Source organism: Quercus robur, chromosome 12, assembly GCF_932294415.1.
Source record: "Quercus robur chromosome 12, dhQueRobu3.1, whole genome shotgun sequence".
Classification (NCBI taxonomy): domain Eukaryota; kingdom Viridiplantae; phylum Streptophyta; class Magnoliopsida; order Fagales; family Fagaceae; genus Quercus; species Quercus robur.
In genome coordinates this window covers 29,954,313-29,964,734 of record NC_065545.1, presented here as the reverse complement: position 1 = coordinate 29,964,734, position 10,422 = coordinate 29,954,313, and the positions used below count along the sequence as shown (strand labels likewise).

The 10,422-nt window shown below is 39.0% G+C and overlaps 1 protein-coding gene across 1 annotated transcript; it reads right to left on the bottom strand.

The window, feature by feature from the left end:
* Positions 1-8,395: 8,395 nt before the first annotated feature.
* LOC126709231 (zinc finger A20 and AN1 domain-containing stress-associated protein 1-like) lies at positions 8,396-10,220 on the bottom strand. Its single transcript, XM_050409369.1, has 2 exons — positions 9,990-10,220; positions 8,396-9,120 (listed from the first exon to the last, which is right to left on the bottom strand). The coding sequence occupies exon 2, from the start codon at positions 9,100-9,102 to the stop codon at positions 8,563-8,565; it is 540 nt and encodes a 179-aa protein (XP_050265326.1). The 5' UTR covers positions 9,103-9,120; positions 9,990-10,220; the 3' UTR covers positions 8,396-8,562.
* Positions 10,221-10,422: the final 202 nt, after the last annotated feature.

Sequence of the window (10,422 nt, the reverse complement as noted above, 5' to 3'; positions counted from 1 at the left end):
AGGGGCAGTAACAGTCATGCAAACTCTATGGCCACTCTAGCTTCTTCGGTGGAAGATCCCCTCCCCTAGGATGGTGACGGTTGAACTTTTGCCATTCTCCAGCCTAACTCCTTCCGACAAGAACTTAGTTCTGAGCATACATCTGTCTATAAGTTGGATGGATCCGATTGGAGCATATCTCTGAAACGGGATTTTGCTCGAAGATAAGAAAGAGTCTGAGTGGGTTAGGTGTAGGTCTCCACGGTATTGGGTATCTAAGGAAGGGAAATTGTATAAGAGATCGTATTCAGGACCCTACTTGCTATGTGTACATCCCGAGGCAGTTGAAACACTTTTGGAAGAGTTGCATAAGGGAATTTGTGAAAAGTCACATGGGAAGTAGATCATTGGCTCACCGAGCCCTTACTCAGGGATATTCGTGGCCAAATATGCAAAGACAATCATTGGAGTATTCCAGAAAATGCGATCAATGCCAAAGGTTCGCACTAAGCATTCATCAGCCTGGGGGTCCTCCTAACCCTATCTCTAGTCCTTGGAATGCATACATCCCAAGGCAGTTGAAACACTTTTGGAAGAGTTGCATAAGGGAATTTGTGGAAGTCACATGAGAGGCAGATTATTGGCTCACCAAGCCCTTACTCAGGGATATTGGTGGCCAAATATGCAAAGACAATCATTGGAGTATTCTAGAAAATACGATCAATGCCAAAAGTTCGCACAAAGCATTCATCAGCCTGGGGGTCCTCTTAACCCTATCTCTAGTCCTTGGTATGCGTACATCCCAAGGCAGTTGAAACACTTTTGGAAGAGTTACATAAGGGAATTTGTGGAAGTCACATGGAAGGCAGATCATTGGCTCACCGAGCCCTTACTCAGGGATATTGGTGGCCAAATATGCAAAGACAATCATTGGAGTATTCCAAAAAATGCGATCAATGCCAAAGGTTCGCACCAAGCATTCATCAACCTAGGGGTCCTCTTAACCTTATCTCTAGTCCTTGGCCTTTTGCTTAGTAGGGGCTAGACATAGTTGGACCTTTTCCAAAGGCCATGGGGAGTAGAAGATGGCTCCTGGTCGGGACTGATTATTTCACAAAGTGCGTGGAAACGGAGCCACTAGCTAATATCCGGGATACAGATGTGAAGAGGTTCGTTTGGAAGAATATTATGACTTGGTTTGGTGTGCCAAGGGTCCTTATATCAGACAATGGATTACAGTTTGATAGCAAAGCCTTTCGGCACTATTGCTCAGAATTGGAAATTATCAACAGGTATTCTACTCCTTCTTATCCATAGAGCAACGATTAGGCAGAAGCGACCAACAAGTCCATAGTAAGTGGCCTAAAGAAGAGACTGGATGACTAAAAAGGTTGGTGGGTGGAAGAGCTTCCAAGTGTGCTATGGGCTTATCAAACCACTCCACGAGAGAGACTTCTTTCTCGATGACATATGGAGCAGAAGCAGTAATACCCGTGGAAAATGGGCTCCCTACTTCTCGTACTGACATGTTTTAAATGGAAGAAAATGATCAATTACTTTGCAAGCATTTGGATTTAATAGAAGAAAGTTGAGATATGGCATTTCTAAGGCTAGCTAACTATCAACAAAAAATATGTCAAAGGTACAACAAAGGAATCAAAAACAAGGAGTTCATTCTAGGAGATTTGGTGCTGAGGAAAGTTTTAGGAAATACCCTTGATCCAACAATGGGAAAGCTAGGATTGACTTGGGAGGGGCCTTATAGGATCACATCAATTGCTGGGGTTGGTGCATATCGGCTAGAAGATTTGGATGAAAGACTTGTAGCAAGACCATGGAATGTTTTTAATTTGAAGAAGTATTACTTTTGATTATAATGTAAGGTGTGTATGTATAACAATGCTATTTTGTCAAGGTTCAGTGAATAGTTGGACAATTCAAGAGCACAAAAACAAACCCCGCAGTACTAGACCCTATCTTTGCCTCAGATAGGTTTTAAGCTGAGTTTTCTATCTTAGTTAGACTTCAAAGTCACTAATAGAAAGAAAAATTAAAACTTCAATAGAAACAAACCTCGTGGTACTAGACCCTATCTTTGCCTTGGGTAGGTTTTAAACTGAGTTTTTTTTGTCTTAGTTAGACTTCGAAGTCACTAATAGAAAGCAAAATTAAAACTTCAATAGAAACAAACCCCACGGTACTAGACCATGTCTTTGCCTCAAGTAGGTTTTAAACTGAGTTTTCTGTCTTAGCAAGACTTTAGAGTCACTAACAGAAAACAAAATTAAAACTTTCAATATAAACCCCATGGTATTAGATCATGTCTTTACCTTGGGTAAATTTTAAGCTGAGTTTCCTGCCTTAACTAGGCCTCAAGGTCGCTAACACAATAAGCTTAAAACCTTATTAGATGTAAATCCCGCATTGGGAAGCTCTGAGGTTACCTCGGACAAAGCTTTAAGTATACCTTGAATGAAAATAATGTCTTAAGGTAAATATCCCAGGTAAGTAGTTGGAAATTTTTTTCATTTGGTTTATTAACCAATTATCCAATTTTGTCATGATTTAGCAAGCTGTAAATGTGACAGAAGAGCGACCACATTCCTTCTACAGGAAGAAAAGTGTTGAAAGCCATTGGATGTTTAAATAAACTCAGGAAATGCAAACAAATAATGTAGATGAATAAAAGAAAAGCATAAGTATTGTCGAGCACATACATCAAATGCTAAGTATTAAAACAAAAGCCTCCAAAATCGAGCAAAATTATATAATTGTCTTGAAACATGAAAAGACTAAAAACAAGAAATTAAGCACGAGGAGGTTCCTCGGTTGAAGATAAAGCCGCAGAGATAGTTCCCCCTCTTGGAGATGTAGTAGGTCTAGCTCCTTCAGCTTCACGGGCAAAAGATTCATCATTAATGATTGCTTGGATCTCAAGATTTGGAATGATGACCAACTCCTCGGGAATAGGAATATTGCGCTCTTGCCTTAGAGAAGATGTAGCCTCCACTTCAAGATTATCCAAAACTGTAGTCCACCCTTTGGTGAAATAGACTTGAAGGTTTTGCTACACCTATTGCAATACAGTCATTCTGACTTTGGTAATAGGCCTTTTAAATTTGGCATCATCAGTTGCCACAAAAATTTTTAGCTCGGCATCCTTCCCTGCAAGAGCAGTCCTGGCCTCTTGCAATTCCTTCTCCAAAACCTCCACTTTCTCCATGAAGGATTTTGTGTTTTCTTCAGCCTTGAACCGCAACCTCTCAGATTCCAAGACCTTATTCATGACATCTAAAATCTTTTTTAGGAGGTCTTTGTTGTCATTACTCAAATCCTCGACCCTAGCCTTGGCCTTCTGATACCTCTCCTCAATCACCATGGAGCATTAGTACCCCTACCAATTAATGAAGATAATGGCTTCATAAGGAAAAAGGGAGATAGAAGAATCAAGTTAGTAATAGGAAAGGAAATAATTTATTACCATGATAGCCTCTCTCTTCATGTTGAGAATGAGGGAATCATCATCCCACTTGGCCCAATGCTTCATGTCCTCGGGGAAGAGGAGGGCTTCAGCCACACTCTTAACTACCTTGCCCCCACAACCTTCCTTTCTTGGCCTAACCCTATCGGTTGCAAGAAGGGGGACTCCAGCCATAGTGAAAAAGTGTGTGTAGGCAGGAGCTCCCGCAACATTAACACGAGAATCACCTAGGTCGGGAGGATAATTTTTAGAGTTAGGAGCTGTAGAAGTGTGGGCCGCCCCCCTTAGATGCTTTTGTCCAACCCTAGTCTCTCAAATAGGAATTGTTGCTATCACGGTAGCTGGGGCAGCTTGGGTAACCATGGGGGCATTAGTAGTTGGGACTAGAGGAGTTTGAGTTCTAGGTGTTGTAGGAGTAGCTAGAAGTTGTGCAAGGGTCACTCCACTTCGTTGGAACGTGATCTTTACTAGGGGATTCTTTTGAAGGGATGACTTCCTGAAGGTCAAACTCGTCTCGTGGAGGGGAAGGACTACGGGGAGGAGCGTTGCCCTTTTTTTTTTTCTTCCTCTAGCATCACAGGCGATTAGTTGGAGATGTCTCAATGATAGTAACCTCGAGATCTTCAGAAGTGAAAGGGAGAGGAGAGTTGCTTCTATACCTTCCTTTTTTTTGGCGGGCTTGCTTAGACGGGGATAAAATGTATCCCTTGCAATGAATGTCAATGTAAGGGAGAAGAGGGTGCCTTGTAGTTATAGCCTTTCCCAGGGCCTGAAAACTTTGATACACGGGAGAGTAGCCGAGTATCAAGTAGGCTGCATGGAGTTGACCGTTGTTGTGCGGGTAAATTGGAAACCTTAGCAACTTGTTTAAATCCATAGAATTGATTAACTGCTTTTTCTTCTTAAGGGCTTGTTTGTCTAAAAAAAGAAACAAGTGAAGGTTAGTCATGTAGAATATGAAATACAATTCGGGAAAAGGGTAGAAATGATAAGCTAGATAAAAGAAAATCCTATTAAAATTCTACTCACTTGCTTTACCCGCACTAGTGGGGTAATGAATTTTGCCGGGGTACTAGTTCCCTGAGATGATTAGGTAGTCTCCTTCTGTTTCCTTGTCGGAATCCGGAAGGCCTGAGATAAGCCTTACCTCCCTTCATTGGATCTTAAAGTAATATCCGGAGTTTTTACTATCTTGGAAGCAATAAACGTAATTGATGTTGGGCTCGGTAAGCCTCAATCCAAGCTTTTTATTAAGAGTGTCTATGCGACTAATGATCCTAAAGAGATTACGAGTACATTAGTCGGGACAGACCTTAAAATGATGTAGGAAGTTGGTAAGGAGGTCATTCATAGGAATCCTTACTCCTCTCTCCACAATGGCAACAAGAGGGATCACCACTCTGCCCTCTCCCCTTGAAAGTATTGCCTCAAATTTCGGGCAATAACTTACTTCTACATCATTAGGAAAATAATATTTCCTCCTAAGCTCTCTTAAACCCTCCAGAGTATCTACCATAGGTTTAAACTTCCCCATAAGACTAAAGAAAGCTCTATGATATGGATTTAAAAAAATAAAAATAAAATAATAAAAAAAAAGGGAAGAAGGAGATAAGGCGAAGCTAAAATTTGTAAGAAAATGGATGAGAGGCACTTACAACAAGGAAGAGGAGCAAGAGGAAGAGAGTAGCTAAAGGTCACTTGAGGTTCGTCAGAGAAGGAGTTGGTGAAGGGAAAGAGAAGGTTTTCTTAAAGTGCTGAAAGTATAAAAATAGAGGAGCTTGGAAAAGGGTCTGGCCTTTCCCTTATATAGGAGAGGTAGGGGAGAGGAAGGGACAGATGAGACCCTTCCTTTCCTGCCCATTTTTCCGTTCTCCAAAGGGCCTATCTGGCCGTCTATTCAGTGACACGTGCTAATGAACGTGGAATGAGAGCCATGGGCATGTCTGCGGCATTTAATGCCTGACATTGCCACTGTTCATAAATGCCAGTTAATGATTGCTGTTTTTTCTCGAACCACGATCCCCACGTCAGTTACTATGACTTGGAGATCGTGGGGGACTACTGTAGGGAGTGGAATAGTCACACCCCAAGCTTGAAGCCCAGGGACCAATTAGGCCACGAGAAAGAATTGGGCCTGACCTATGTTCAGAAGGAAAGCTCGGTGGATAGCGCACCATGCAAGGAGAATAGTAGGGCCATCCCCAGCATCACAGGAAAAACAAGTGACGTAAAAGATTAATTCTCGTGGATATGGCAAAGTGTCATTTTATCTGAGGTATGAGGTGTAAGTGGTCCACGTATGATCACTAGAAGATTCCTGAAACCACGGTAATGATTAGGAATATACAAGAAGGTTGAAGATCTTTACCTCTGCATCAATGATGAGGTTCTTACCTCACCCTTGCCACATTAAATGCAAGTGAGACAGCCTAAACAGTAGCAGCAACACCTAAAAGTTAGAATTCCAGGATAAGCGAGAGGAGGAATCCGATAAAGTGGAGAAAAATATCCCTGAGGTTATGATAAGCAACAGGACAACTGTAGTGATGAGAGCAAGGATTGAACCTATAAAAGGAGAAGGAGAGGTAAAGTATGGAGAGGGAGAAAAATCTACTTGGGGGAGAGAAATAGAAAGAGAGAAAGAGGAACACCAAGAGTGTCACCATGGGAACATTATAGTTTCCTATAATATCATCTGTAATTATAATCGTTACATGAATAGTCAAAGAAATTCACTACTTGTGTTTCCCATTGTGGAGTGTTTATTCATTGTTGTTTATTTATATTTAAGTTGTGTAAACTGTTATGGTAGAGTTTCGAGGTGAGCTCCACTGGGGCTAAATTTTGTGTCCCTACATTAGGGTTTTAGGTCCGATGGATAAAGTTAATCAATTCTCAACCAAGTATTTAATTAGATTAATTATGTTTAGGATATAAACCGATGAACATCACATAAACATGAATCACACAAAGACAACCAAAATGCTGATCTAGTAAAACTAATGAAACAATTTTTTTCACAATAAAAACCTATGGGGATTTTACTTACAGTTCTCAAGGCAAACAAATTCACTAGAATAGAATGAAAATTTATATAACAAACTTAACCTTTAAGCCACGTATGAAATTTCATGCATTTTTGTTTGTGCCAAGTCAAACAAATTTTCCACTAAGTGCATATAATTTAATATTTTCCCTCTTTCTTTTGAAATTATAAAGGGTCAGATTATTTTATGCAAATATATGTGTTGTGTAGCTCAAAAAAGTTTATTTTATAATAAATTATGCATGTCAGAACCATATCTTAGTAATGCAAATATATGTTGTGTAGCTCAAAAAAGTTTATTTTATAATAAATTTATGCATGTTAGAACCACATCTATGTATTGGTGGACCATAACAATCCATATAAGATGAAGAGGAAAAGTAGCCATGTTAAATGTTGGAGTGGGCTGTGTTTCAAACATTTAGCCTTGTGCATAGTGTCCCACATTGGTTAGAGATGAGTCTTCTTGTGTGTTTATAAACTATTGCACAACTTAAATGGTAACTTGAAATGAATGGGCTAGGTATTGGACTTTGACTTGTGTTGGGATTGTTATATCTTTCTTGGATGTTATCCTTTTCCCTTTCTTTCTTTTAGCCCAAATTTGGTTTAGCCCGTTGGTTAGTTAATGAGCTGCTCGACCGTTGAAGGTCTAGCCCATTAGATATCCTACTAGTTTTCCTTGTTTTGGCATATAAAACCCTTAATTCCACTCTTTTCTCTTCAGATTTTTTCAGCTCCTTCAAACTCCATCTATTTATTTTTTGTCATTACTAATTTTTTGAGGTTTATATTGTTAAATCAAAAATTTTTTATTTAGCAATTTTTTTCAACATTAAATGTAGCCAATGTGAGATGGTAAGCCATAACAAGAGGAGGTGCAATCCTGCTACGAATGAAGCAAGTAGGGTAGCAACTTAGGCTAGCAAACAACAAAGAGTAAGACTTGTAATAGTTAGATTTTTTTCCTTGTTGATAATGCTACACTAAATTATGATGTGACATTTATAGGTGAGAGAGCCAAATGCAGGGTAGCAACTCAGGCTAGTAAACAATAGAGTAGGGCTTGTAACAATTAGATTTTTTTTTCCCCTTGTTGATAATGCACTATTAAGTTATGATGTAACATTTATAGGTGAGGGAGCCAAATATAACAACACAGAGTTTGGAAAACCAAGATCATGGAACATCTTCAAGCCATGTAGAACCTACTAATGGGGTAGCACCTTCATCGCAAACGAGCCATGAAGCATATGCAAGTCAACACAATGAAAAACTACCTGGGAATAATTGCCTCAAAGGGTTTTTTATTTGCATTTTTGGAGATTCAAAGGGTTTTTTATTTGGATTTTTGGGGATTCAAAAGACTTTTGATTAAGTATGATTTTTGGTCTACTGAAATTAGAATGTGAGGGCCTGTTTGGTATTCTATCTCAAACTCACAGTTTCACATTTTAAACAATATTACACACATTTTCATATACTTTTTCACCCACATGTATTTCAAAAAACTGCAAATAACATTTCTCAAACTACTCTACGAAACACCCCCTGAGATTTGGGACCCGTTAGCATGGAAATTTCTAATATCTTTGTTCAGTTTTCAATGTTATGAAAATACGTGTTTAAGTGTTATAGCAATATGTGTCAGAAGTATTATTATTATTTAAACACTGAAACTTATTGTTTAAATACTGGTACCAAACAATCCCTTAATTTTTGTGATGTGTTTGGTTGTCAAGAAAGATGTCGAGAAAGTTACCATAAATTATTTTTAAAATTAATTTCAATTAAAATACTGATATTATTTATGACGTTTTTGTTAGTGAGATTGACCGTAAGAATTAAATTGAGAACAATTTCCAACATTTAAGGACTCGAATAGGAGCTAAAAAAAAAGTGGGCACCAGGGATGATTTAAAATGTAAATCCAAATCGAAATTCTTCCATCCAAACACAAACTAAACAAATTCTATTTCTACTATTATCTATTACTATTAAGCAGCAAAATAAAACCCAATAAAGTGTGTATCACCAACCCAGATTTCACATATTTTCAGAACCTCTCGACCATCTTATCAGCCTTAACCACAGGGTTGGACTTGGCAATAGCATTGCGTCCAACCCCCTTGAAGTCAAAAGTACAATCATGCTTCTCCGCGTACCTGTGGGTCCCACAGAAAGTACTCCCACACTTGCATCTGAACCCAGTCAGACCCACCTTCTTGTTACAGCTAAAACACCGATTCGACACCTTTGGAGGTTGCGCTTCTTCTTCTTGTTCTTGAACACCGACAGTAGCAGTAGCTCCGAATGTCAACGACGTCGTTGAAGATGAAGAAGAGGATCCCACAGGCTTGAAGCTCTCCGTTGAGAAACTGGATTGTAGGGGCTGAGTTGGTTGAGGTTGTGGGTTGAGAGATTTTTCCATGGCGGCTTTAGCAGAAGCCGCGTTTTCTTCTTTCATGTGGTAGTCTCTGTAGCACTTGGAGCAAAGATTCATGGTCGCTGCATTGCCAAAGAACCCACAGTTGTTGGCACAGAGCTTTGGCTCTGATGGCTGGTAGCTTGTTCCCTCGTTCTGCTCAGAACTCATCTTTCTCTTTCTCTCTCTCTGTTGAAAAAGAAAAATTAGAATTTCTTAGAACGCTAGCGTTGTGGTGTGTGTTTGAATTTCAATGACTCTACGATTCTTTATATAGTATTAGGTTCAATAAGGTTCGGTTGGACTAGAAATAGAATACCAAATACGAATACGATATGAACAAGGTTATATTATAAATAATAATATTTATTTTCCCAAAATAAAAAAGTTATAAGTAATTGACGAATATACCCCCATAATCCTCGGGGGGATATAGACGAAATTAATTACCGTGACCTTTTAGAATTAAAAGTTGGGACTCGTGGGCGTTTGGAAAATTCTAAATTTTAAAAGGAATAATAATTAAATTAAATTAAATTAAAGTTGTACACACACACGGGTGGGATTATTAAAAAAGAAAAAAGAAGAAGAAAAAGACCCAGTTGTCCTAAGGAGTCTCGGCCTTTCGGCCGACATCATGAAAAGCCACATCGGGAACCTTCCCGAAGAAGCCAGAATGTCCAGAACGACCAGATGCGTTGTTCGTTTCATTATCCAAGTTGATCTGGACCGTCCAAAGCCCTTTGATTTTTCCACAAGAAACAGTTTTTTCACAATCAAACGGCAACCATCAAACAATTTTCATCATCGTAGAACAACTAGCACGTATAAAAGAAAAAAGTCAAATTGCATAATTTCCCAAAAACCATCGATGAATACGAGGAGACCCAAAACAGATCAGAAACAAAGAAAGATTTAAAACTTTTCAAAACCAAACAATCGGATCTGTAACATATGCATATGTTAATCGCATGTATCGACGATAGGCAAAACAAACAAAATTGATTGAATTCAAATCTCAAACACAAAAAAAAAAGGTTATGGATGTATTTTCGTACCTTAATTCAATACGAAGATGCAAAATCCCGAACTCTCTTTTGAACCCCACTTTGGTTTGCTCTGAGATTAATGGAATTCGATTAACAAAGGTTGAGATGACAAAGGCAAAGGCATAGAAAGATAGGAACAAGCAACCCGCTTTTATTTTGTGAGGATTAAGGAAAATGGTCTCGAAGGAAGGGCTATATCACTATTGTCTATTGGTATTAGTAATTTTTAGTGCCACCCACAGTTTTTATTTTCCCACGGCATCCCACGGTTTCTATGACGACATACGGGTCAGGTACAATGTAACATTATATGCCACACCAAATATTAGCTGTCAGATTAGATCTTATGTAATCCTGCGTCACTTTTTAACAATCATACGGTCACGATTAGTGTAATTCTGTGGGGTCCATAAAGGGTCATTTTGGGTAATTTGCCTTCGTT

Excerpts from the sequence above, each read along its gene's own strand:
- LOC126709231 (XM_050409369.1), bottom strand. The coding sequence starts at position 9,102 with ATGAGTTCTGAGCAGAACGAGGGAACAAGCTACCAGCCATCAGAGCCA.